The 27,845-nt window shown below is 41.3% G+C and overlaps 1 protein-coding gene across 1 annotated transcript; it reads right to left on the bottom strand.

The window, feature by feature from the left end:
- Positions 1–1,524: 1,524 nt before the first annotated feature.
- On the bottom strand, positions 1,525–25,797 carry LOC141783250 (filamin-A-interacting protein 1-like). Its single transcript, XM_074660427.1, has 6 exons — positions 25,547–25,797; positions 13,204–13,477; positions 12,671–12,844; positions 12,276–12,454; positions 3,448–6,241; positions 1,525–2,153 (listed from the first exon to the last, which is right to left on the bottom strand). Exons 2-6 carry the CDS (start codon positions 13,468–13,470, stop codon positions 1,947–1,949), a joined length of 3,621 nt encoding a protein of 1,206 aa, XP_074516528.1. The 5' UTR covers positions 13,471–13,477; positions 25,547–25,797; the 3' UTR covers positions 1,525–1,946.
- Between the last annotated feature and the right edge of the window lie 2,048 nt (positions 25,798–27,845).

Below are 27,845 nucleotides of genomic sequence, written 5' to 3' on the forward strand. Positions count from 1 at the left end.
GACGTCCGTGAGACCAATCAGGTGATGACAGACAAGGATCATACCATCAAGCAGGGAGGGGCAGGGAAATTATGGTGTTCTGGAAATTATAAGGTTTAGGATAATTATATTGAATCATTTAAGAGATATATGTGCACACATACTAATCATAGGTCAAATCAGCGCTAAATTTGTCTGAATTATAAAAGGCAGAAGTGGTGAAACGAAAAGAGTCGTTTGGGAGCTGAAAGAGCCGGCTCTTCTTGGTGAGCTGAGCCAAATGATTTGGCTCACTAAAAAGAGCCGGAATTCCCATCACTAGATGAAACGTAGCAGTTACGTCACCACATAAAATAAAGACGCCCCTTTCTTACATTGTACTGACTGTAGTTGTGCACAAACATTTGTGGCAAATGTGAAGATGTGTGTTGGTGACACAGTTTTAAAATTGAATTCCTAAAGTATGGAAGCAACACAGGCTATAGATCCTTTAATTTTATAAGCAATTTAACACCCAGTTAGAAATTTTAATCACCACTGATAGCATTCAAATCTGACTTTGAGAACCATCTGCCTATCTGAATTTATTTAATTTGTAACCCACCTCGTGCAAGTTTAAAACTTGATTTAACATGTTCACAAATTCAGACAGAAAAATCAAGAGTCCATTATTCAACAAATATTCAAGTCAAGGTCATTCAGGCACCAAAATTTAACATAAAAAAATCAAAATTCAAAATTTCGGCTAATCATAAATAGAATTGATCGGACCTTTGTCATAGAGTCCAAGACAAATAATTTAAAATGAGAGACTGGAAACTGAATAAAAAATAAATAAAATAAAAAAATAAAGTTGTTTAATTTTGTACAATTGTAATTACCATGTGGAAACTTCAAAGAGGGGAATTTAAAACACATGAATTAGGAACGATGGTTTTCAAAAAATTATAAATAAATAAATATATAATAATATCAATGCTATAAATTCAGTGGCATTTAAATACAACTGCATTTGATTCTCCTTAATTACCAATAAAATGCTAAAACTGCTTTAATTTTGTCTGCTACATTTATTTATCTATTTGTTTTTGTATTGATAATTTAATTATAGTTCTCTGTAAAGCACTTTGGTCAACATCTGTTGTTTTAATGTGCTCTAAATACTTGACTTCAATTTAAGATTATTGTGGCCTTTCTTTGCTTCCATACACAAGCATAACAGTTTCACTTTTTCAAAAATTATATGGAAATTTGCTAAAGATCACAAATATAAATTAATACATTGTGCTTTTGCTCCAATAGACTTGAAATAACAAAGTGAAAAAAACTGGAGCAATTCCTTTGGTCTGGATGTATAGGCACTGCCTAGATGATTGAAAGAGTACTGACTATGTAATGCTGTAAAAGCCTGACTTACTATAAGTACACACATGAAACAGTCCCATGATGCAACATATCTGGCCAGTTTGCAAAGCTGAACACAATCCACTCTCTGTCTTTGCTGCATATTTGTTTCTTATTTGCCTATAAATAAGCATGTCACACTACCCTTTGAAAACACATTTATTCAAAACCCCTTTCAGTACAAATCCTTTACAGAAAAAAAATAAACATAATTTACTTGAAAAAAGTATAATGACTTATAACATGTCCTTATAAAATATTATCAACAAACTCCTTATATGTGAGACAACCACTCAAAGCAAGAAGCAGTTAGTAGCAGCACGGTCTGATATAATATTTAACCCAAATGTCCATCGCAATACACACTGTAAATACAGAGAATATGATTCCATCTAAATGGCAGAAATGGATATGAGACAGTACAAAAGACTACAAAAATTCAAATGGCTTATTTAATTACAAAATGCCTCTGTGTCTTGTAATGTCTAGCTGAGTTGTATAGGGACATCAGAGCTTTATAGAAGCACCATATTTAGAGTATTTTGTTGGTTATATTATGTCAATCAGGCCTTTCCTCCATTTTGTAACGTATTGCTATTCACAGTCGATTTTTTAACTTCTATCCTCATAGACTGACTCTCGGTTCGTGACTCCAGCTTCACTCCGCCCGAGATCCCCAGAGATCCCAGCACGGCCTTCCCCGTCTTCAGGCTCTTGGACATTGGGATGCGGGTCAGCCCTGTGCGAGGTGGCTGGGCATCGTGCCCACTCTGTTGACAATAGAGAGAGAGAGTACAGTTTCTCAGGCAGGAGAATAAAGACACTGGAGCACTGGAGGGGAACATAAAGAGTAAATAATGGAAAAGAGGTAAACCCCATTACAGGAAAAAAAGGGAATTCTGAATTTCTAAACAGTGTAAACTGATCATTATGCGCTGTAGGAACTGTGCGAATGAAAAATGTAAATATTTATTCATTCTTTCACTACAATCCAAGTGGGTGAGCACCGTGTCCAGGCTATGGTTTCAGTGTGTTGTTACTGGTGCAAGGCTGTTTTGTGTCAGCCAGAGGGCACTGAGCCCTGCACGGCTGTTTGTGAATGTAAACACTGTGTAACAACTATAAATTACAGCATGACTGTAGCAGAGTGGCAAAATGCCACATCATTAGGCTAACTCTGCTGTTCTGAGGCCTGACCATAGGACCATTTCTGTCACGCTATCTGATCCACAAAGAGCATATTTATAAGGTCCACTGAAACACCAACAGTGTTACTTCATCTCCCATTTCTAGAAATGAAGCTATTGGTGAACATGAGTTACACATGATATAAAACCAAGACTTTATGTATCTTGAAGAAATAGTTTGACATTTGACATTTTGGGAAATAAGCTTATTCACTTCCTGTCTGAGAGTTACACAAGAAAATCAATACTTCTCTAATTTATCTACGTGAAATATATAAGCCTACAGCTCGCAGCTGGTTAGATTAGTTTAGCACCCAGACTGGAAAAAGGTTGAAACAGCTAACCTGGCTCTGTTTGAAGGTAATGAAATCTTACAATCACCTCTAAAGCTAGATATATAACACATTAACACATCTTGTCTGTTTAATCTGTAAAAAAAAAGTGCAAAAAGGACAATTTATACGTTTTACAGGGGGGTTGTACTCAATGTAGTCTGGTACATACCCTACAGTAAAAGGATACAAATAAACAACGAGATATAACGTGTTCAGAGGTGCTTCAGGGTCACTATGATGGAAGTGAATGGAATTTTCAGCTGTACTACTTTTTACCAAATCTACTTTGGTAGCAAGTACTTCAAATTAACTGTAAAGGGCCATTCACACAGAACTGGGCAACGGCACCACTGCGTTCTGAAACCCATTATTCTCAATGGCTTTCACAACAATGGCTTTTCGCTACGCTGAGCAAAGCGTTGAACCCAGCGCAAACTGCGTTCTGTTGGAAAAACCCATTAGTGGTAATATCTGTGGATTATCTACAGTAAATTGCTGTTGGGCAGGTATCTCAAAGAATGGACAAACTAAACCAAACTTACCATGCTTTGTGTGGGTCTGGAAGTGGCGGATGTAACGGGGGATATAGTGATAGTGCTCATCACTTTGCTCTGTGTGGTCCTGGTAGTCGTGGTTGTGATTTGGCGGGGTGAGCGTAAAACTGTCCCAGTTGATAAGGTCATTTCCTTGCTCTCTGTCACCGGCCTGACTACCATCTTTGGGGACATGCTGTTGCCTAGATGAATGTGGATCTTGTTATCTTCAGTGGTGGTGATGATGCTAGCGTTGGTGTGGCCCTTACGTATAGGCATTGGGACCATCTGTTTCTCGGGGGTAACCTTGAACACAGCTCGGCCCATGGTCATCTCCTGGGGCTCTGGGGAGGAAGATGCTTCAGGCACTATAGCAGTGCTCACTGTCGTAATAGAGACAGGGGACATGGGCCTTCCTGAGGCAGGGGAGAGGGCTCGGCTGCTCTCTGGAGACTTGGCTCTGGATATCGTTGTGATGGTGACTGGAGACTTGGCTCTTTCAGGGCCATGAGGTCCAATGATGGACTTTCTCTTGTGGGTTGGAGCAGAGTAGGTGGGAATGATTGTGATTCTGGATTTAGGTTGAGATGGGTTAGGGCTGAGGGGAGCCGAGCTAGAGAAAGCGTCCTCAGCAGTGGGACTGCTGATCTCAAGAGTGGCCATGTTGTTTTGGTGGTCTGGTGTTACGCGGATGTGTAACTGTCCTTGCTTTTGGGTCACGGTCAGTTCAGAAGGCATGTGACTTCCATTAATGTGCAAATGCTTCCCCACGTTGGCCTCTTGAGGGGTGTTGTCCTTTTTCCTCATCCAGGGAATCCAAGATTTCTTCACACCCAGGTCGCTGCTAGATGAAGGGCAACGCTCAACACCACTCTTTTCTGTTGGCTTCTTCAGGCACTTCTGTCTGAGGTTGTTCATGATGTGATTCTCTTCTTGAACAGACTTCCTGATGAACACAGCTGGGGTATCCTCCTCTGCTGGCCCACTGGACGATGCCTCTGTCTGTACTCCAGTGGATGTCACGGCAACGTCCACCATTCTCCTCCCATTCAAACTGGGCCTCAATGCTCGACTGTGACGCTTTGCTATCTCCAACTCTTTGGTGAGATGGAAAACTTCAGTGCCCATGTTCTTGGCCCTCTCCTCCTCTTCCAAGAATCTTTGCTGCAGGACAGAGTAATCCACTTGGAGCTGAGAAAGTTGATCTTCCTTGTGCATCAGTTCATGGATCTTCTCCTTGAGGGCTACAACGTCCGCCTGCAGTTCCCTGGTTTTGACCTCCTCTCTCTTGCATCGGTGTCGGAGGTCTACTTCCTGGCTTTCCTCCTCTCCTTTCTCGATTGCTTTGTTTCGTGCTATCTGACCCCTCATTTCCTCCACCTGTTGGGAAAGAATGTTGGCTTTGTCTTGTTCCGTAATGAACCTTTTCTCCAACATGTCGTACTGATCCTCCGTCTTGATCAAATCTCCCTCAACTACTTCAAGTTGTTTGAGACGATTTTTCAAGCGTTCAATTTCAAATGTTAGCTCCTTAACTTTGTTGTCTTCTCTTTTGACGGGGTCAGACATTCTTCCCAGTTCACACTTCACTGAGTTCTTCACCGATAGCTTTTCTGCTTGCTCAAACCCATCTAACCTCTTTTTCATTTGACTGACCGTAGAACTAAGATCCTTAGTTTTATCACTTTCATAAGCTAGCTTAGTGCTAAGCTCCCCCTTTTCTATGGTTAGAGTCTCTACTTTGGTTTCCATCTCTGATTTCAACTTCAAGATCTTTTTGCTTTCCTCTATCAGTTTCTCAGTCACCTCCATAACTTTACCCTGCTCAACTGTGACCATCTTACTCAAATCCTCTTTTTTCTTCTCGTCTGACTTCATTCTTTCCATCAGGGTCTTTCTTTCTTCCATCAAAGCAACAGTCAATGATTTCAGCTTACTCAAGTCATCCTTAAGGCTTAGCTCGGACTTCTCTAACTTCAGCTCAGAAGACTCTACCTCTTTCATACGGATCCTGAGAGCTACGACTTCATCTGAGAGCTCTTGGGTGAGGCCCTTCTCTGTCTCTAGAGCGGTGTGTAACTCTGCACACTCGGCCTTGCTCACGCTGAAGGCACCCTCAAGTTTCTCTAACTCCATCATTCTTTTCTGGAGCTTCTCCACTTCCAGCCTGAGGTCTTTGCTCTTACTATCCTCCTCCTGTAGCCTCTTTCTGAGCTCCTTACACTGATATTCAGTCTTGGTAATCTCCTCATCCTTTCCCTCCATCTCCAGCACCCGTTTCCGCAAGTTCTCCAACTCGGTGATCAAGTTGGAGTTGCCGGACTCCCCTTTGCCGATCGTTTCCCTCAGCTCCTGCAGCTCCTCCTCCGATTTCCTCAAGGCCCTGTTGCTCTCCTCTAGCTCCTCCACTTTATGCGTAAGCCCTAAAAGATTGCCATTAAGTTGACGGTTGTGGATCTCCTGACTGGCCAGCTTGGCGCTCATTTCCTCATGTTGTTGGGTGAGCTTGGCAGATTTCTCTTTAAGCTCGGCCTCCAGGTTCAGCACCCTGTGGCCATCCTCTTGAGCCCGCTCCTTGGCTTCACCCAGTGACTGCTCCCACTGCTGGAGCTGCTGGCTGAGTTCCTTGACCCGCTGGCTCTGTTGGTCCATTTGCTCCAGGTGCTGCTGGCGCTCAGTGACCAGCATCAGCGCAAAGGACTTCAGTTTGACCAGTTCCTCCCGCACCTTGGCCAGACGTTTAGAGTGCTCCTTTTCCTTTTTTACCTGGTAGGCCTTCTCGTTCTCAAGCAACCTCTTCAGTCTAAAACGTGAAGGGAAAAAACAAAGGCAAGGCATTAGTTTGGTGTTGTATTGATTTCAAAGCCACCAATTGTGTCTGTGTTTGCCATCGTGTCATGGAAATATGAATAACTTCTATTCCAGGATGCAATGTTTTATCCCAGTTAATGTTTCGATGATAGTGAGTGATAATCCCGATTCTTTACAGACATTTTATAAGACTTGTTTGAGTGTCAAAATGTTTTCCCTTTATGGAAATTATAAACTCAAAACACACACACCCAAGATAAATTTTTTGCATTAAACATATTTAAACTATTATTCACAGATATCTAGTAATTGACCATTTTACCACACAAAATATTATATTTGAGTTCAACACTTGAAGTTATTTCTATCTGAGACAAAAACAGAATTTGATAGAACAACTGACCATAATACACAGTATATTGTGCAGTAAAAGAAAGATCATACATACAATGCTACTATGCAGAACAGGCAATAAGGTCAAAAGGGAAAACTTGCAAAGATTAACACTACAACTCCCAAACATTCCTGCTATTTCCATCCCTGTTGTTGGGATAGAGACTAAGAACACAAACTTGCTAGTGAAAGTTTAACTAACACCCCCTCACCAAGTGGTCTTCTTTTCTCTCAGCTTCTTTCTATGCTGCTCATGCCCATTCTCATCTCCCTGCTCCAACAAAATACATGCAAAGCAGATTGAATGCAAAGCTGCATCTTCTCCCTTTACACTCACAGGGACAGTTTTTGCATTGCAAAATAAACCAAATTAATGTAGGCACCAGCACAACAAAGAAGATTGTGCATCAACAGCTCTACATGTTCAATATCCACTATTGTGGATGCAGTCACAACACCTCAGAAACTTTACAACAAGCCCCATTTAAAACTTACCCACTATGGATGATCTACAGCCAGCATATAAACATTTCTGCCATTCTACAAAATCCACTGAGAACGCATAAGAAGTAGCAACTGGGGGCCTCCTTTTCCACAGATCCTCCACCGTCACATTCCTGGCATGTTATCGGGACAATGAAAGGTGAATAAATACAGTGGAGCACCACCGGACCTCGAGTGAGTGATGTCACCTCATCCATATAAGGCAGGGATGTGTGTAAGAGAGTGTGTGTGCTGCTCTGCTTGGGACACTGTGAAGGGGGTGGGACCCTTGGACCCACAGGAGGAGTGTTTTGCAAAACTCCCCCCTAATTTTCATGCTTTCATAAAACATGGCATGTTTGAGGGGAAGAATATACCATAAAGTTAAGAAATTTATTATAAAGAATGAAGAAATATTAACATTTTTCTGAGACAAAATCAAGCTCAGTACAAGTTTGCTGCAAATTAAATGATATTTCCATTTCCTAAAGCGCAGAGGATATTGCCTCTGCAGACCGGAAGCTCTAATCTCACTGGTACAGGAGAGGAACGTCTGCTGTAGTTCCACTCGAGGGGGAAACTGGACTTGAACTGGGTTCCTTGCAAAGTCTACATGTGATGAGGAAAGCAGATATGGCCAAGTTGGATGTCTCCCTTGAGGTAAAGAGGATCTGGGAGGATATGTAACCATGACAATAGGTTTATGAAGTGCTATGCCTTGACTTTTGCATGGAACTGTACAGTTAATCTTATAATGAACCATGGTTTTCACAAACCGACATCTCTGTGAATGAATTGAATTTGAAACTCTAAATGTTGATTGTCAGTTTTGTAAGTGACAGTAAACATCTACATTGATTCATGTTACCAGCAGCCTCCATTGCCAAGTGGGATCAGTGGGTCTGGCTACTGTACGAAGGAGCCATCCAGATCTCAGAGTGCAGCTCTTAAAATTCATACTTAAACAGTCACTGATACCCTAGAAATTGGCACTCTAAAATTACTTCCACGCAAAGGTCAAAGTCATGATGTCATAGGTATTTGGCTCCAGCGGTCAGTGGACTAAATTGGCTGTATACAGTCTATCCAATCCTTCAAGTGCATTGTAGGTTTAACAAAGTTCTTTGAATCAGGGTTTCAACTTTTTAAGCAACTAAAATGTGCGTGTAACATACAAAAACTCATTCCACAGGTGCAATCCATAAGCCAACATCCACGAGAGAACATGTTTTTTCATCATGGAGCAACATCTCATCCCATGTTTCCTGGGGAATTTGCTCAGAGGCACTGCAGCCCCCCTGTGTCAGGAGGCCGGGGATTGAAGCAGACATGAACTGCCAAAAAGCTGTCAAAACACTGTGTTGTACAGTAATGACCTCTCTTGACAGAGAAAAAGCACTAAGCGTTAAGCAAGAGCGCACCGTGATAGTGTACAGTACACAAGACTAATGGGGTGTTAAAAGAGAGAAATCAGAAGCAAGCTATTTACCACAATAGGTCTACACACACACACGATCTGCTGACACAGGGTGGAATAATGTGAAGTCTTTGTCGCAAAGGTTTTAAAATGACAAGAAAACAAACATTTTAGTTTTCAGTCTCAGGTCTGCATTTTCATCGTGTGTGCGTGACTTCACATGTGGGCGATTTCTTCCGTTAATCATTGCACATACCGCCACGCCACTTAAATATTTTAACTTCTTGACATATAAATTGCTTTCTCGTCTCAGAGGGTGTTAATGGCTGATCGCTACCAGTCAGAAACTCCTGTGCCCATCCTCTGCATTCCTGCAGGTGTTTGGCACAAGACCTTTGACTTCTCTCTCTTCACTCTCACCCAGACGGTGGGATGAGATCACATCGATAGAGACGAGATGATGACACACTTCTCACCTGAGAGAGTGAATGTCAAAACAGATACCTGACATGGGAGATATGTGCTTCTGTGTAGGCGTTTGCTCAATATTCGTGCAAAGAAATCATGTTTTTGTGCATTTTTTTAATCTGTTTTCACACATTATGCGCTTGTCTGTGTTTTGCGTATTGGTGCCAGCTCATCCGTGAATCCTATGTCCATTTTGTTTCCTTCTACGGCAACAGATAGAAGCTGCTGACAGATCAAGACCTAGCAGAGCTCATCCCTTTGACCCTCTCTGTGAGGTGACTGAGGACGACGTGGGTATGAGCCAAGGAACCTGTTGGAAACTACCTGGCATAAGAAGGAGGTCATTGCATGCAAACCAAGGATTAAGTGAAAGCTAAGTGGTAGTTCACTTGTGATTTGTTCCATATGCTTCAAACTGAAGCCTTGGCTTACTGTTTCCAATGTTTAAAGGTTTTGATTATGTTACATTCAATGTTTTTTTTTGTTGTTATTAGTCATGTAAGCAGCTTGGCTCTAGGGATGACAATGTCAGTCGGTCGATTAGTGTACTATTTTGGTCCAGACCAGTGGGCAAGCCAATGAGGAAGTGCCTTTAAAACTTGTATTTTTTCTAATAGCCAGCAGGGGGCGACTCCATGAGAAAATGAGCCTACTTCTCACTTGATTTATTACCTCAGTAAACATTGTAAACATGAGTTTATGGTCTAAACCGCTAGTTTCAAGTCTTCTTCAATACAACATGACGTTCATTTAGTGAATTATGGTCGCTACCACAACATTGTCAACGTCTGGGAGTTGTTTGTGTTTCCGTCTAGAACTTTAACCTTTTCACAGTGTGTTTTCAGTTCATGGAAGTTATTTGTAACATTTTGGTCGCCTAAAAACGTTTTATTCAGCGTTCGGTTGTACTTAGCTCCACCCTCTTGTGTCACTTCTGGTTGCCATAACCAAGATGGCAACGGCCAAAATGCCAAACTAATAGTCCACAAACCAATGAGGGACGTCACAGTAACTACGTTCACTTGTTATATACAGTCTATTGTCCAGACTGAAGGTGGCTGGATTGCCATTCATTTTTCCAAAGATATTCTTTCATTCAACATTAGCATTGTTATTGCGAGCATGTCAGCAGAGCCACTACCATGGCTGTAGACTATTCTATTTACTATATTAAAGGCTCACCTGCACTGTCAAAATGACTTTTGTTCAGATGGTCAAATGCACAATATTTGCCTGTACATCAAAGTGAAAATCTCCTGATTTTATCTCTGCTCTACCTCTGTGCTCATTCATGCATATATTTAGCTTCAGGTTAGATATATTTTGGAGTCAAGTTCAGTTGAATGTCAGTCAACAGACCATATGTATTGAACCTTACGAACCCAAATTGTGTAAGTTGCACACATATTGAAATCATAAAACACCCAACTTCACTCTAGATGACTTAATTTAGGCGTGTGTGCACACTGATTTACAATCAAGAACAAAGTCTTCATTGAAATGTTTTGAATCATGTCTACCCTCTTCTTCTTCCCCTGTCTCATGAAACCAGCCAAAGGAGTAGCTATAAGCTAAACGTCTGCTGTTCATTTCCCCACCCTCTCTTTCGGCGTGTGGTGGCAGCTCAGCTGTCATGAGTGTGATTTAACCTCCGTGGTCTGTTTCCTGTGTCATGCAGTAAAAGCTTGAGGAAGAGAGGTAGTCAGCGCCTCCGCCGTTTGAAGTTTTGACAGTTCATGAAATGCAGCATATATAAGTGGTCTGTAGTCTGCTCTACAGATGACTGACTATATATACAGTACGCCAGATGCTCTCTCTCTCTCTCTTACTTCCCCTCAGTCCTGCTATCGTGCCTGTTGGCAAACTACTATAGCACACCACATATTAACTTACATGTACAGTAAATTAATGCATCCCCATCTCTCAGGGTTATAGGGTGTGAGAATGGACAGACAGAATACATCCCCCAACAGCCAATCAAACTCTTTCATCTGGAAATATTTTAATTAGTAGGGCCTCTTCTCTCATACGCATTCAGAGCACATCCTCACACTCACTGTGGGGCCCTCGACACACACACGTGTGATGCAATCATCACCTCTCCAGTGTTGGAGAGCATGTATGTCCCTCTTTCTCTCTCAATCCCTTGTCTTCTCTTGACCAGGTCGCAACCTCAGTGACGACTTCATTCCCCAGATGATGTCATGGGAGATTTGCCCCTGTCAAAGTCCTTTATTCCTTCACTTGTTTTTCCTCCTCTTCCTCCACCCTGTCTCCTCCCCTCACCACCCCTGACCTCCCTCTTTCCCACAGCAAACGGAGGTATGTGAGGGTTATCACTTTAGTAGTCGCCACCCCCCCCCTCATATCTCCTCTTCCTCTCCCTCCTTATTCACTTGGCTGATGAGGCCATCTTTCACACATTCTCAGATGTCCGCGCATTCCTTCGCCGCTCTTTTCACCCTGGATTCTCTCACCTCTCATGCTTTATATGTTCCACGCTGGTTTTATAAGCCATGTTGTCATGTTCTTTCTCTTTTGCCACTCTATACTCCTCATCAATCTGTTTCCCTTTCACCATCACTCCATCCACTTTTTTCTCCGGTTTATTTTGCTGGCGAATTCTCCACATGCAATACTGCTTGTTTTAGTAGATACTGACATCAAATATTTCCTTAAGGTACCACCTATACAGTATAAAATCAATGTCATCTTCTTTCCCCTCCATATCAAAGTTAAATTCATGATGAAAAAGAATGTCAGTATTACAAAAGCTGCTATTTTTCTGTATTTTAATGTGTATTGAACTGTGTTACACAAATGCTGTGGACAAAAAATTGTATTTTAGTGTGTACACATGCATTTTGGTGAAGGGTTAAAGATTTCTTTTCTATTTTTGCTTCAGTTTTTTTTATTTCTCTCACTAATAGACATTTGTTTGTGTTCTTCCAGTTTAGAAAAATAATATTTGAAATATTGTGCAGGAAGAAAGCAGCCAAAAAGTTATTTGGAAGGTGTAACTTTACAAATTTACATCAGGAATATCATTGTGGACCAACCAGTAGACTAATATGCATCTCATAAAGGGTTAGTTTGATGACCTTTTCATGTCATTTATTGTAGTTACCAAATGATAATTCAAGTAACTGGACATTACTCTGTATGTCCACAGAAATGTAGTTGACCAGTAAGTTTGTACACTTTTAGGAATTCATTTCATGTGTTAAAGGTGTGGCCCCGGCTCCCTCCTTCCTCTCCTCCTCACCTCTCTCTCTCCTGCTCCAGAAGGTTGGTGAAGTCGTCGCTCTTGTTCATGTAGTCCACGTGTTTGCGTTTCTCTGTGTCCAGCTCGTGGACGGTACGGCGGTGGCACTTTTCAGCGAGCAGCAACTGACCCAGCATCCTCCGGTACGTCTCCTTGTGCTTCTCCTGCAGACGCTCCAGCTGAGAAAGAGCAAAAAGACGCACAATCACAGCCACACAGGGAAACACACAAACACATGCCAGGAGAACCATGAACACATAAAAACTAAACTTTATTTTTATTTTAAACATGCCAATAATCTCCTGCAAGGTGTTGAGGAATGTCACATGAAATTGATGACCAACTAAATATTTAAACAGATGATTTTCAACATTTAACTGCTGTGACTCACTCACCTCAACCATAGGCTTTTGGTAAACACTGTGGTCGTGCGGCTCACTGCCCGTGATGAAGCCGTCCCTCTGCAGGGCCGTGAGGGCCGAACCAGGGGCCGCAGAGCCATAACGTGATTCAAGGTCCTCTGGGACTGTCTGTTTGGACTTTAGCATGCAGATAACATCTTCTCTGGCCTGAAATCACACAGAAATATAAAGATATATACAAATGATACAGCATTATGTGACTTGAGTTGGAAGAGTGTGTATTCACTCCATCTGGACACCTGTTTGAAGAGACTCTTTGTCCCAGACATGCAAATGTGAGAAATGATGTGTTGCCAAACTGCCATTTTCAACCACAAGATAGAGCTATTGCGCATAAAACTGCAGTCAAACTTAACCCAATGAAAGCATGTGCACTTTCCATTCAAACTGGCCTTGTGTTTCAGTCACAATGCCTTTCACAGGTATGTTTTCTTTCCCTCATTATTGCACATACTGTACCTTACTTATTACAGCAGGTCAAAGGTCAAAGAGAACAGCCAACCCACCTGAACCTCTCCTTCCATGATCCCCAGCAGTTTCAGCATATCCTTGCTGGACAGATCCATGATATCCGCTCTTTTTTCTCCGTCCTCGGGGGAATCACAGAGTAGCTTCTCTTTGTCAGAGATCACCAAGTTATCCTCACCCTCCTTCTGCTGAACTTTGGCCTTCAGGCTCTTCACTTCCGGTTCTTGGCTGATGTCAGGGTCACCCTGTGGAACCCCAAGCACCCCATTGGCCGGGCTCTCCACCCCGCTGCTTTTGGACCTCATCTTCTACCTGCACCAAGAACAGAGGAAACACGATTTATTTTTTTTGGAGCAAAAAGTACCATTCTTGTGTTTTTGCACAATTCATCTTGTTACAGTATGTTACTTTCTCTTTCATGCCATTAATGTCTTGTTATACCACTTTACCACCTAGTTTCAATTGAAGGTTGTCCTCTGGACATCTGTCTACTGTCATACTACAGATGGTGTTGATGTATGGTCACAATTTAAAGTGTGTTTTATGACTTTGGCCTTGACTACTCGCTCACGTTCATCCAATGACATGTGCACTCACACAAACACAAACATACTGTACATATACACAGGATTACAACTGGATGCCTATATGTAACATAAAATAAATATGTGGATAAATATCCACAATGACCCAGCACTGTGTGTGTGTTTGTGTGTTGCATTCCTGACACGTCCCCGTTCTCTCACAAGGCTTGTGTATCTCCTGCTGAGTGTTGATGGTCTGGAAACACATTTGTGGCACTCCTGGGTGTCTTAACCTTCTCTGCTGACATTAAAAGTCTGAGTCAAACGTTTTGTCCGGGTCCTGAAAATAAATCTGTTGATGACAGACTCTAAATTTAATTTTGCTACATTAATCATTTGTAACGACACACGTCACGTTGAGGTGGCCTGTAGCGTGTTTGATTACTTAAACATACAGTGAGCTATAGGAGAATAACATTTAGGAGTTAGTACATACATGTATTGTTTGCTTGTACTGTACTGTGCTATGTCAGTGGTTCCCAACCTTTTTTGTCTGATAGCCCCACAGCTATGTCAGGAGTTCTTATCTTCCAAATGTGTTCATTTGGAATGATTTTTAAGTGGATGTTATTTAACATAATTACACGGCTTTACTGAATACTCGATTCTGATTGGTCAGTCACGGCGTTCTACGGTTCTTACTTTTAGTTAACTATTTCAACCATTTAACCATCAGCATTAGCACCACATCAGCATCACACCAGTTAATGTAATCCTATTTGTTTGTTTAAAGACTTGAAACTTGACTTGGACTTGCAAAAGAGTACTTGTGAGTATCTCTGCTTTTTAGTTAATGAAAGTATACTTTGTATACCTTAACTTAAGTACTTAGACAATGATTTATGTATTACATAAAGAGACTTGCTCCCTTTGTTATTTGACTTGATGATTTGTGACGAGATAAAAAAATAATAATAAAATGTGTGTCTCGTATGTTTCTGCGGTGAACGGATAATCCAAAAACTTGATGAATTGAAGTAAATTCATATCAAAAACATCTTTTTACAAACTCTCACACACTTTAATAGGCTACACTATCAAAAAGTAACCACAACTACGAACCAAATATTCTTTTCTGTAGGCCTATAAGGCAAGAATACTTAATTATACTTTTCTTACGTATATCTTGATCAAAAGATTAAGTATAGGCCTATAAGCCAAGTATACTTATACTTTTAAGTATACTTGTCAGTATGAGCCAAGTATACTTAAGTATATCTCTGATAAGTACATAAAAAGTAAACTGAAAGTATACTCTCTTATTTTAAGTTCAAAAGGAGTATACGAATAGCACACTTGAATAAACTTAATTTTGTAAGGGTATTTTTCCTCCTTAACACAAAATGTGTGGATACTTTTTTAATTAGCTGAACAAGTATACCCCTGGTTGGGAATCACTGCAATAAATGGTCAAAGACGCCTTGGAGGTCATTAGGATAGAGGTGTGTTTGCCTTGTGAATGTGTTTTATATGTTTGTGTGTGCACGCGTGTGTGTGTTAAAGCTCTCTAACAACAGCCTCGGGACATTGAGCAAGTGCACTTTATGATTGATTTCAGATATGACATCAACATTGCTTTTTAATTACAAACAGAAACCCCCCCCGGGCCCCAAAATCCCCGCCGTAGAACCCATGGTGGTGATGTCATAGCACCCTGACCTCTGAATCATGCGTTGAGACATCCTGAGCGAGCTCGCCAAAATGTCATTCTCTCTTAAGCACAGGATTGCATGCAATAGCATACACAAAACACACCAACTGTGCATGCACACTGTATATATATATATATATATATATATATATATATATATGTTGCGATATATGTACGCACACAATACCTCCCAAATAAGCATTTGCATGAGTCTAACTAGATTAAAACAAGGTGATAAAAGTGAATGTGCTGTTATAGAAGAGGAATTTGACTTTCTATACGCAACGTTGAATGGTTTGAAAGTGAGTCTATCAAAGGTTCGGTTCACATCAGGAAAAATGTTTATCTTCTTCTGTAAGTGGTCAGCAAAGTTCAGACTAGAGTGAATTCTAATGATGCTTGAAACCAATCGCTTCTGTTTCCAGGAAAAAGACCCTGAGCACATGAGAGGGTTGCGCGCAAGATAACAGCGAATGCATCTCTCAGTTCAAACCAACACATTAAGAACATCCCTTATCTTAGTTGTGGGAGTTCAGTGAGTGCACTTTGGCTGCAATGAGAGCTGGTTCTTAACTGGAGATTAATTTCAGTGCCTTCTTTCCTGTCCATAACTATTAGTTTCAGCTGTGGCCTCACTATCATTGAGTCTAATGTCGTAGCACAGCAGCGTACGCGAGCGCTTATTAGTGTTCATCCCACCATTCAAGCGGTGCCAGAGAGTTATGAGCAGTGAAATGCCCAGTGGTGGAGGGCATTAGAACTGGCACCGCTGGGGCACGAGAGTGATGAAACACACAGACATGTGCACTACTGTAAATTACTCGGGCAGAGTTCCCGAGGACTGGCGACAAAATGGTTGACACTGAGTTAGAGCAGGTTTATTTTTAATTTCTGGGCTGATGCCATGAAAACCCAGAGAAGCTACTGTAACAGCTCGCTTTGTTTTGCGGTGTCACTGGAGTTCAACAGGGCAAGCAGAAGAGAGAGAGAGAGAGTGTGTGTGTGTGTGTGTGTGTGTGTGTGCAGTTATAGCTGAGAGCTCAACTTGTATGTAAACAGTTTATTAAATAGCAATTCTGTCCGTTGATTGTGTGCCTGTCTGCATTTCTTTTATGTAATTGCTTGATGCTTTTTACCTTTTTGTTTTTATCTTTTTACCCCGTACACTCTTCCCCTATGAGGCCTTGCCTTTTGCCAAGCCACCATTGTAAATAAGAATTTGTCCTTAATTGACTTCCCTGGTTAAATAAAGGTTAAATAAAAGAAATAAATAAGATACAAATGTATTAAACTGACCAATATGAATGTATTAGAGGTCATAAAGTGAAGAGGATTTCCACAAAAATCTTGCAAAATAATGCAAAGTACTTTGTCTTCCTCAAACGACCAACATCAACACACAAATATTGTGTTTGATTTATTGCAGAGGTCTGTGGCAAATAGTAATAAACACATTTCTCTAAATGTTGGGCTTCCTGTGGTGACTGGACTACATCCTAACCTCTAACACATTACTAAAATCTGCCTTAATTGATTTTTGTTTGGGCCTCTTGGTGGCAGCATACAACACAAATTTATTTTTAGCTTATAAAGTTCATATGGCCAATGTGTTAGAACCAATTGCCTTTTTACCTACATTATTGAGCAGACATGGAGCAACATTAGCATTGATTTGGAGTCCGGATAATGTCCAGCCGATGAATCTAAGCCTAATATACTCGCCTTTTAGCTCTGGTTTGGTCTCAACCAACTCCAAGGGAAATATCTGCCTCTTAGCTGCTCCACTAAATGTATGGGCTGCTAACTTTGCCTGTCTGACGTTGCTGGTGCTTAGCTCATAGTTGGTTTTCGAGCTTTTTCGCTCGGAAGAAAAATTGACGAGAGTGGCGAGGGTGAATCAAGCCAGTAAAGTTGTGGGCTCTAAAAACAAAACAATCAGCTGAAAGACGCTAAAATGCTCTGTAAAACTGATTGAAGCTGTAGAGCTGGTTGATAATTCTCTACAACATCTTTCGCAATACACATTTTATCCATTGATAATATAAAAATATGGATTTTAGCAGCTTTAAGTTTCATTAAAAGGACTCAATTATATAAATCTAACTTTCCACATGCGCTTCATACAAAACTTCTCCTCGACAGCTGTAGGAGATAGTAATCACTACAACTTCACAGGCCCTATTGATGACAAGCCTTTGTCATCCATACGATGTCTTCACTGTCGGATCCACCTTGACCGGTCACTGCAGTCCTGATTGTAGTGAATTCTCCGGAGCAACAAATGGAGATTCCAAAGGCACGTGTCCTGCGTTCCAGTCTGACATGCAACATTCCCAGTTGTCTCTTTGGAGAATAAAGGAGAGCTGGCAGACAATAGGTCTTTACTCTGAGGTCTGTGCCGACCCGCCACAATGCCCACACACATTCATGACATCTAAACCATCGGCACAGTGTTACTGATTGCCAGGAATCCAATTCCATAGTGTCTTCTAATATGAAAGGGTGGGATGATAGCCAGCGAGGCCCCAGTCAAGGCCTGAGCCTAAATTTAAAGCTGGATCCCAAATCTATCCCATGGTTTGGGCAAGTCCAGCTGTCACATATAAGAGTATTTATAGGCCCAAACAGAACACATGCCTCCATTCCACAGTAAAAAAAAGAGGCTATGAAATGTTGTCAGTGGTCAGCAAGTTAGTGAATACCACTGATGTTCACTATGACCTTTATCTTTGGTCTGAAGTTCCATTTACTCCGAGCATTTCATACAAGAATACAGTGCTCTTTAGTAGCCGCCACATTGGGAGCATAGGCTGTAACACACGTCAAATTAACTTCACATTATCAGCAATGAACCGTGATTAAGAATTTAAACAACGAGTTAATTAGTCAATTAATACAAGATTAGTCAGCAACCGTTTGAAAATCAATTAAATGTTTCAGTTGTTTAATTATGCAAAAGAAGTTGAATATCTTTGGGTTGTGGACTGTTGGTCGGACAAAACCAGACATTTGAAGCTGTCACCGTGGGTTTTCATAGCTTTTGATAGACATTTATCACTAACCTTTTGACATTTCAAGTGATTAATTGATTCATTAAAAATATATTTGTGATGCTTTAAAGCAGCAGTGGGTAGAAATGGAGCAATTATGATTAAAAAAGTTATTCTTATAAAACGGTCACTATATCCTGATAGTAGTGCATTAGAAAAAAATCATGCTCCTAACAGCATCTGCAAGATTTCACAGACCGGAGGAAAACAACCAATCAGAGCTGGAGCCTTGCCATCTCTGAGCAGCTGTCAATCACTCGCAAATTCCGATCAAGCGGTGAAACTAGGCAGCGCTGATCAAATATGAATCAATATTCTGTTACTGTAATGTCTATTTCTCGTATAAAATGTTTTCAGAAACATCTTGTAGTGTACTGTTCAGCTGTAAAATGAGAACGTTTGTGACCCGGCAGCCAAGTTGAGATCAGTTGAGGAAATACCAAGCACCGCCCACCAGCCGGAGCAAACTTTCCCACACTTGAATATGCTGAAAGGTTATTATGGAATTTTTGCCCAATGATGCCAAAAACATTCTGCCTACTGCCACTTTAATAATACAAAAGATGGGTGGGTGTTAATTTTGTGCATATAGGTTGAATTAAAACCCTTCATGTGATGCATGTCCGCATGATGGGGTCTGGTAACCCTATTCCAAGCCCTACAACAGTAACACCTATATTATGTTACTCGTCTTTTTATACACTTTATCTCCTGAAATATCAGGCTATAATACTGGCAATTAAACATTATGCTCGTCTGTGATATTCACATAGAGAGTAAAAGTGAGGAGGGGGAGAGGTCTGGCGATAGAAGTCTGACTCGTAGCCAAATTCATTTGCCAGAGATGAGGGATGAGGAAAGCAGCTGCAAATAATGCAACATGTTATAGGAAAAAATGACTTCAGTGAGTTTGATACATTCACACCACAAACCCAATGTGACTAAATAAGGAGTGGGAAATGTTCTTTGCATGCAAGCGTTTGGCAACTTGTTCTGTCAGAGGACACTGATAAAATGCAGTGTGCTCGAGAAGCTCTTCCGTCCTGACAAGAAAAACACACCGGCCCGCCAAGGTATAGGAATTTCAATCAAAACTGTAGCTGTGGATGATGAGATTCGAAGCTACGAGTCAATCCGTCTGATAATGAAAGTTTTTGTGAGCACCTATTTTCCCTGCAAGGGTACAAAGCTGTAGTCTGTTCTGGGATTTTGATGGACAGCGTGTATCAGCCATAGACGACCAGTGACCTCTGGGGTCAGATTTTACGTAGCAGCCGTGTTATAGGAAAATAAAGACGCTTTAGGCAGAGAAGGATGAGAGGCTTTTTCTGCTCAGATAGCGATACCGCTATCTAAAGAGCCTCCATGGACAAAACCCAAGCATTTACAGCTTGTCTTAGTGTAATGATGGCTTCTATTAATACCTCATGGCGACAATAATTCAAACACTGGCATGCCATACTGAAGCAAAATGTCAGCATAGGTGGTGGGTTTCATCTTGTAGTATTCTCCTGATGTCACAATAACCTGATCCTCTCACTGGAGCCTACTGGAGCTTCAGCAGTTCACTAATGAGCCAACTGAGAGGAATGTTGGTACTCCTCTACATATCATTTCTCACATTCATGGCTTACTTGCTCAACACAGGTATAGTTCCTGAATCAGTCACTTATAAAATAAGATATTTATGATAGTTGTGCTGGTGGCAGTTTGTTAAATATTCACTTTGATTTACTTTTATGAACTCATGTGATAGCAAATCTTTACAAGCTGAAACATGCTCTAAATTGGGTCATACATTATGTACACATGCTGTGCATGGGAGACTTTAATGCATATTGTATGCAGTCACACAATATACTGTCACTTAGCATATGGATGGGTGCAGCTGCTGGAATACATGACTCACCTCCATCCGTCGTAATTACTGTAGTTTAATATACATGATCGGAAAAATGAACACATCCATTATTTCTAAGTGTTAATATCCATAGCAACAGCATTTATTTAGTCTATTGAGAGTCTGTAAACGGACACCGACGTATCAAGCACCAGGTTCTACTGGACCAATGGCATATCAGCTTTACGGCATGGAGATCAAGGAAGAGATCCAGTTCTAACTGTTCTATGAATAGAAACAGCAAGACAACATATGGATGAAGCGGTCTCAGATATAGTACAATGTCATGGGGTTGGTCATGTGTCTGAGGTCTCGTCTGAACGATCAGAATTCCATGGATTGACTTTTCTGTCTTGGCCAGGAGTCCCAGAATTAATCAGTTTTTCTGACTACTAATTTTTAGGGTCCTCGTATAGAAGAAAGTAATATTAGGCCTTTTGGGATGCCAATTATGAGGTTTTCATCAATGAAATGCAATGTTTAGATTGGACAGCCTCTTTGTTTTCATGGCACTCCTATAGCATACAGTAATACTATAGTATTATAGTGGTTACTCAGCAGGTTTAAGAAATATTGCTCAAAGTTATGCCGATGACACACGTATATTAGAGGCATTTCATTGCATTTGCAGTTCAAAGATTCGAAGAAGCTTTGTCACTTGCTCATGTAACTTAATGTCACATTGACTGTATATTAAGATCTTTTTAAATGGACACTCCACAATCCTATCTTCTTAGTGGCTGGTAGAGGCAGAGATAATAATAAAATATTTTAGCAGCAAGGATGACCATTATCAATCAAACTGCCTTTTAAATTTTATTTTTTATATACTTTTCGTTCCAAGGTTTCAATTTATTACTTCCTGTGTGTCAAAGGCAGAATGAAAAGAATTTTCCTAAAAAAAAAAAAGTACAGACTCATACAAAAAGAATCCCTCTTAATCATCATCTTGAGCCGGGGAGGAGGGGTCAACTGTGAATGTTGTGTTAACAAACTGCAACTGACAAATCCAACTCATTCTGCCTTTGAAGGAATTTCCTGCTGGTGACCATGCAAGACCTAGAAATGAAATTGGATAAAATAAAACACATCTGTGATATGTAAGCTAGTGGAGACGTTGACATTTTTACACAATGAATCGAGCATAGACAGCAAGGTCAGTAACGCCTGTAATTTGTTATCCATGTTGAAATAACTACTCATAGTGAAGGTTGATGTTCTTCGTTTTCTTCCGGAAAAGGGTCAGGTAATAGGGGCATGACGAATCAGGGGAGGACTCTTCGTGACTGATGATACCCCATCAGGAATTGAACATATGTGTTTGCGCCATCGCTTTCAAAAGTCTCCGTTTCCACCCGTCCTAAAACGCAATCCCGGAGTTTTCAAACTAAAACAGGGTCAGCAGCATTTTCAAAAGTCTTTCTTTAAGGGGTTAAAAGATGCCGGTGTAGTATGGACGCTATAAACATAGCAAAAGTTCTGCATTTGAAAAAAAAAAGGTATTAGTGTGGAGGTAGTTCGGCTACAAAGCTGGCTGTAGACTCTTGGTCTTGTTATCAAAATCAGCACCAAATGTTAGACAAAGTTAGCAACATGCTGGTAAAGAAAGACAAACATCGAGCAAGCTAATGACCCAGATATTTTGTCTTAGGAGGTGGTGGAGACCAAAACAACGGAAAAAGGAGATCCACTGTTGGACGTTAACTCAGGTGGTGAGAAACACAACTCCAGTGCAATGGTAACGTCTGCTGCTGATGTCTATCAACCTCAACATCAACCTTGAGAACTTTGTAAGGTTGAAATATGTGTTTGTTAGCTTGCGTTGGACCCTAGAGGCCAGGAGATTAAGCCTTAAAGTAAGCCTTTCATGTCCGCTAGTAAACAAATGACACTCTGGAGTGTTTGGAATGATAATGTAAAGCTTGGTTAACCGCACCATTCCAAATCTTCGCCACCAACACCCATTTAAGTTTTGTAGATGAGCATGTGTATTGTTTTGTGTTGGTATTGTGACTCTGCTCTTTTGTCTGTTGTTTACCCTTTTTCATAGAGAAAAATAGTTATTATAAAAACAATGAAATGCATTATTGCAGGTGGGACAAACATAAAGTAGTGGGAAAAAAATGGCATTGGGTGCTGGGAACTCATCTCACTAACAGACGTGTGAAATTACAGTGTGATATTTAGTCAGGGACAATCAACCACTAAGACCAGTCATCCTTATCTCAGTGCTTTCAGGAAATAAACAAAGACAGATGAGATCTCTGTGTGGCTGTCATCATCACAGTTCACTGGAAGTGAGTCATGATGATACCACTTCCCCTCAAAAAAAAATTTCTTTCATCAAACCAAAGTTATTTTTTTCCCTCTGAGAAAGATATAACCGTGCAATGCATGATTTATGTACTAAAAGAAAAATAACAGTTAGCCTATTAAGCTTAGATGAACCAGAAACATTTGCAACACTCGGGATATTCCTACTGTATGTGCAGTGAGTGATCTCACCATTCTAATATTACTACATGTCAAGAACTAATTAACAACCAATTTACTGCTAATAGCGAGTGCATTTTGCCATCTTGTACGCTACGTATCAAATGATCCTGAGACGATCTTGAGTTGCTATGGCGTTTAAGGACTTATTTTTAAACTAAGGCAACATGATTTATAAGTACGACTGTTCTGCGAAATATCCAAATGTGTCTAAACTGCATTTTTGGAATTCAAGACTAGAGGCCCTTATACGAGTGGAGCTGTGCATGTGTCAGTGACAGCTGTTGTTGAGGCCCACCAGACGTAACGGGGAAGACACCGACTACTGGCAGCAATGAGCTCCACCTCCCACTATATTGTGTTTATGTTCATGCACATAGACATACAACCTCACACGATTTTGCTGATATGCACACACAGGCATGCACATACAACACACATGCATAGCACAGTCAGGAAGGAATGGGGTCACTGAGTTGATAATGTGCAGGAAACCATAATGGTGTAGCATAATGCAAGCAATGCATTTGTAATATTAAAAGACACAATCCTTTTGTATGAAGCCGTTTCTGTGCCGTTTATGCTCATTTTCCGGTTTATACTTGTATTTTGTTTTTTTTCTAGAACATGTTTACATGCTTAATGTTAAAAACAAAATCCTTTATTTTTCTCATAACGTTATTTTCACCCTGTCTGAAACGCTCTGTTTGAGCTTCCAAAAAGCCCAGTCTGTTGTGATTGGTCAGCTGGTCCACTCTGTTGCGATTGGTCAATCGAATGAAACTCTTCGGACTCCGCTCCAGCTCCGCTCTAACTAGCTTTGTTTGAGGGCGTGCTAAACCAACCGTTAGGCAGATATTATGCAAATGTGTTACTTGGTGACATCACCTCATTGTGGATGTAAAGGCAGGATTTCAATCAAGGCGTTTCAGGCAGTTCAGGAGCAGTGTTCCTGTGGGGGAGAGTAACTCCCTTTGGTGTGGACTTGCTTTATAACTTTGCAGACCTTTTACATGCACAAAAAAGATATAACACGCTAAAGGAAAGGGAAGAAACACAAAAGCGTAATAGGTCCCCTTTAAGTGGCAAGCAATTCTTTGAAAACATGCTGCACATGCCACATGCTTCATGCAGAAACACAGCATTACCTCTCATCTTGTGCAAATACAAAATGACATGTCCTTTCCAACACTGGAACTGCTAAATGTTGCGACAAAATAAATGCCTTCCTTTTCACCTTCTCATGCACAAGCTAACACTACACCTCACAGTTACACTACAGTTCGTCCTTAACAACCTTTCGCTCGAGTTCTCCATGTCACCCAAGTGACATAGAGCTACAGTAATGTCATGAGGTAAGCCAGTGACACATTTAGTGCATCTCAAATCAATGCTGCTTTGGCAAACACCCAAGCTTGGCCAGCTTGGTTTCAGTTCAAACAGGGAGCACATTATTGATTTACAGTAAGACTGATTCATTTACAAGCTGCGACCGATAACTGCCCAGTCAACATTCACAAATCTGTCTTTTGCGAGGGGCCATTTAGGCTGATTGAGCTCCCACAGACTTTGCAGGGCATGCGCCGAGCCAGAGAGGATGAGCTTAGATAAAGCTGGAACGGGCGCAAAAATGTTAATGAGTAATATCTTGGCTCTCTTTGTCTGGTGTCAGTGGTGATATCACTGAGTGCACAGAGGCCACATCAGCTGGGGAGGGTGGGAGGAAGGGAGAGGTTGCACAGAGCCCCCTGACAGAAAGGATCTTTGACAGCAGCGTTAGCCACACCTGCGTTAGATTCCCTTGCTGAAAGCGAGACACATTTCATAGTTTCTTTTCAGGTTCGCCGAGGCGAGGTCATGTGCGCCTTGACAAATGGACGGCGGCTATAGCAGGAGCCATGTCATGTGTCTCCTCCGAAAGGCGGATGACTTCATGCGGATGAAATGGCATTCATTTTTGGCGTCAGCGCGATCCATAAATATTGGGGATGAAAGATGTCATCCTGTTGCAGCTCGCGGAGGCCTCAGACGCTTTGCAATGTTAAGCAGTGGCGGCAGTAGTTTGTGTACTGTATTTGGTGTGTAGGTGCAATGTGAGAAGTTGAGTGAAAAGGTTGCATGTGTATTTCTATACGAGTGCAGATGGATTACTTCTCTTTCTCCTACATTCTCAATATCATCCCCTGTTGTCTGGGCGAAGTTGTGGGCACAAAAGCCTTCACACTAAATGGTCTTATTCATACAGCAATATAAGATGTAATTCATTGAGATATGTTTGATTCATGACTCTCTCTTTGCTGTATGCGCTGTCACACAATGCCAAATCTGTATTGCCATTAACAGCACCAAGAGTGGCCCCTTGTCTTCTCATGGGCAAGTAATTAATGCAACATGTCGAAAATCCATATCATTTGAAAAATGAGCTGAATTAAGTACGTTGCTCAGGAAAAGAGTTGTTTCATTCATACAGTGCAGCAAAGTAACCGCAGCTCAAGCGTATTTCTATCAAGCGATGCTCTTTATTAGCTTCATAAATTAATGACAGCTTTAAGCAGCAGCACCTGAGAGGTTTTTCCTGTATTTCAGTCTGAAAGCAGAACAGCTGATACTTTGCCAGAAGCACATGGCTGTCTTTGGGCTGTTTCCCACACATAAGCAGTGAGAACAAGAATGCCTTCATTAGGAGGAACTCAGGAGACTTACCTGCTGTTGTGTTGCCCCCAGGTTTGGAGTCACACCAAGGGTAATCCTAGAGAAAAAAGGCACTAAAGCAGTAAAGTATCCACTAATATCCTCTGGTCCACTTGTGGTGTCCGCTTGTGCCTGGCTACTGAGTTGTGCCAAGAGCCATCTCAAGCTCTCTCTCTTTCCTTTCAGTTCCTCAGGTCAGAGAGGGAATGGTAGAGAGCTGTAACTTCCCTCTCCCTCTCTCTCACCCTCCCTCCCTCTTTCACTCCCACAGCCTACCCAGATCTGCTCTGCATAGCGGTTGAAAACACACCTCTCATTTTCTTTCCCTCCTATCCTCCTATCTGAGAAGTCAGTTGAAGAGTGTGTGGGAATAAATGGCAGAAGGGGGGGGGGGGGGGGGGGGGGGGGGGTAGAGAGGCACTATTTTACTCTCTCTCAGCGGTTGAAAGGGGTCGTTGCCCAGCGAAGAGAAAGGCAGAGTCACGGTGATGTCCTTTGTCACGGGGCCAGATCTTTTCACTCATCCTCCATTGTCTCTCTCTACTCTTTCTGACCCGAGTCACCGAGGCTAAAAGTATAGTTCTATATTTAACTCATCCACTCAAGCTGAATGCTAGATGTTTTGGCTGGCCCAAGCTAGAGAGTTAACTCTCCCCGCTGACCCTTGGTGACAGCTGAACTATGCCATTTTCTCTGGCTGGGAAAGTCCGGTGACAGCAGCCACCCAAAGCCCCAACAGTGGTCCAAGGAACCACCAATTGCTGACTTAGGAGGGCTGAGTGAGGCCAAACTCTGCAGGACTTTGGCAGCTAGACTGTCTTTTTGGCCCAGTTTGCAGAAAACAAGGCCAGCGAGCTAAATCTGAGGTACAGTAATTGTGCTCTGCATCAATGGGGATAGTTAACTCTGCTGCCAGGGTACTGTTGGGCTAGACATGTGGAAGCAGTAGAGAGTAAACACACCTAAATTTGGTTCACCTAGTTTTTTATTTGTGGGATAGCGTTTACCCACCGTTCAAGGTTGACAGTTAACGTTTCCTGAATTCTAGACAAATGGAGATGGTCTTAAAGGAACAGTGTGTAACATTTTGGGGGATCTATTAGCAGAAATGGAATATAATATTATGTTTTCATTAGTGTATAATCACCTGAAAATAAGAATTGTTGGGTTTTTGTTAGCTTAGAATGAGCTGTTTATATCTACATATGGAGCGGGTCCTCTTCACAGAGTCCGCCATGTTGTTCAAACCAAACGCTGACTCTGGAGAGAGCCTTTCGTGTTTTTACGTTACCTGAAGGCCACTGTAGCTCTCCGACACGCTTATAAAACTGCAGTAACGTGAGCTGTACTCAGTTGGTTGCAATCTGCAACCACACCACTAGATGCCGCAAAATCCTACACACTGTACCTTTAATGTAAGCAGCGAAGTCAAATGACTTGGTCACCATTTTACACGTGACTTATGATAGAGATATATTAACAATGTCACAAATGATATGCTCAGGGTAAGGTTCTCCACTTCTTCGTCAACATGGACAAAAGACCCAATGCAATAGTTTGCTTGTCTGCCAACGAGAGTGAGCTTCACTGGGCAAATCTTTGCAGCAATGAAAATGGTTGTTGGTGCTTTCTGAAGATTTTAAAGGGGAACTCCACCTAAATGAAGAAATCAAATATGTTATTTCCATATCCTAGGAAAGTTCAATCAATATTTGTGAACATGAGCTGCTCTCTCTCAAAGCCAGAAACTAGAGAAGTAAGTCTGAAACTTGTGATGTCATAGGGTAAAAAGTCTGCAGCTGCTGTTTAGATGGGTTTTGAATGGGAGACACATTTTGTGGACCCACAGAATGTTTGTTTTCTTTTTTATACCCAAATGAGCTTTATTATATTGTAGTTTTCTCAGTTTTGAAACAGAAAATGTTCCCATATACTCAAAACATTCCCCTGGGGGATCTCAGTGTCACCAATGACATCTCTCTCAATTCATTGTCTATAGAGAAGTTCCACACTTTCTATCCTATGATACAAGTTTGAGTTTTAGCACTCTAGTTTTTGGATTTGGGAGAGAGTTGTTCATGTTTATTAATATTTTTTGACTGTCTTAGACCATAGGAATAATATGAATGAATTTTTGAAAATGGGTGTAGTTCCCCTTTAATATCTGGTCACACTGACAGGGTGGAACAGCTACTAAAGCAAAAATGTACTGGTCAAATCTCTTTGTTTCCAGCCAGACCGTGTTATCTGTTACTGGTTAATGTTTATCTTGTTTATAGCTCATGAGAATCACTGTCTGTTTATTAGTTAC

This window comes from Sebastes fasciatus, chromosome 15 (genome assembly GCF_043250625.1).
Source record: "Sebastes fasciatus isolate fSebFas1 chromosome 15, fSebFas1.pri, whole genome shotgun sequence".
Taxonomy (NCBI): Eukaryota; Metazoa; Chordata; class Actinopteri; order Perciformes; family Sebastidae; genus Sebastes; species Sebastes fasciatus.

Bases quoted from the DNA above. Each gene is read 5' to 3' on its own strand.
- LOC141783250 (XM_074660427.1), bottom strand. From the start codon at position 13,470: ATGAGGTCCAAAAGCAGCGGGGTGGAGAGCCCGGCCAATGGGGTGCTT. The intron at 6,242-12,275 runs GTGAGGAGGAGA...TTCACGTTTTAG, and splicing joins CTGGAGCAGGAGAGAGAGAG to ACTGAAGAGGTTGCTTGAGA. The intron at 2,154-3,447 runs GTAAGTTTGGTT...TATTGTCAACAG, and splicing joins CCAGACCCACACAAAGCATG to AGTGGGCACGATGCCCAGCC.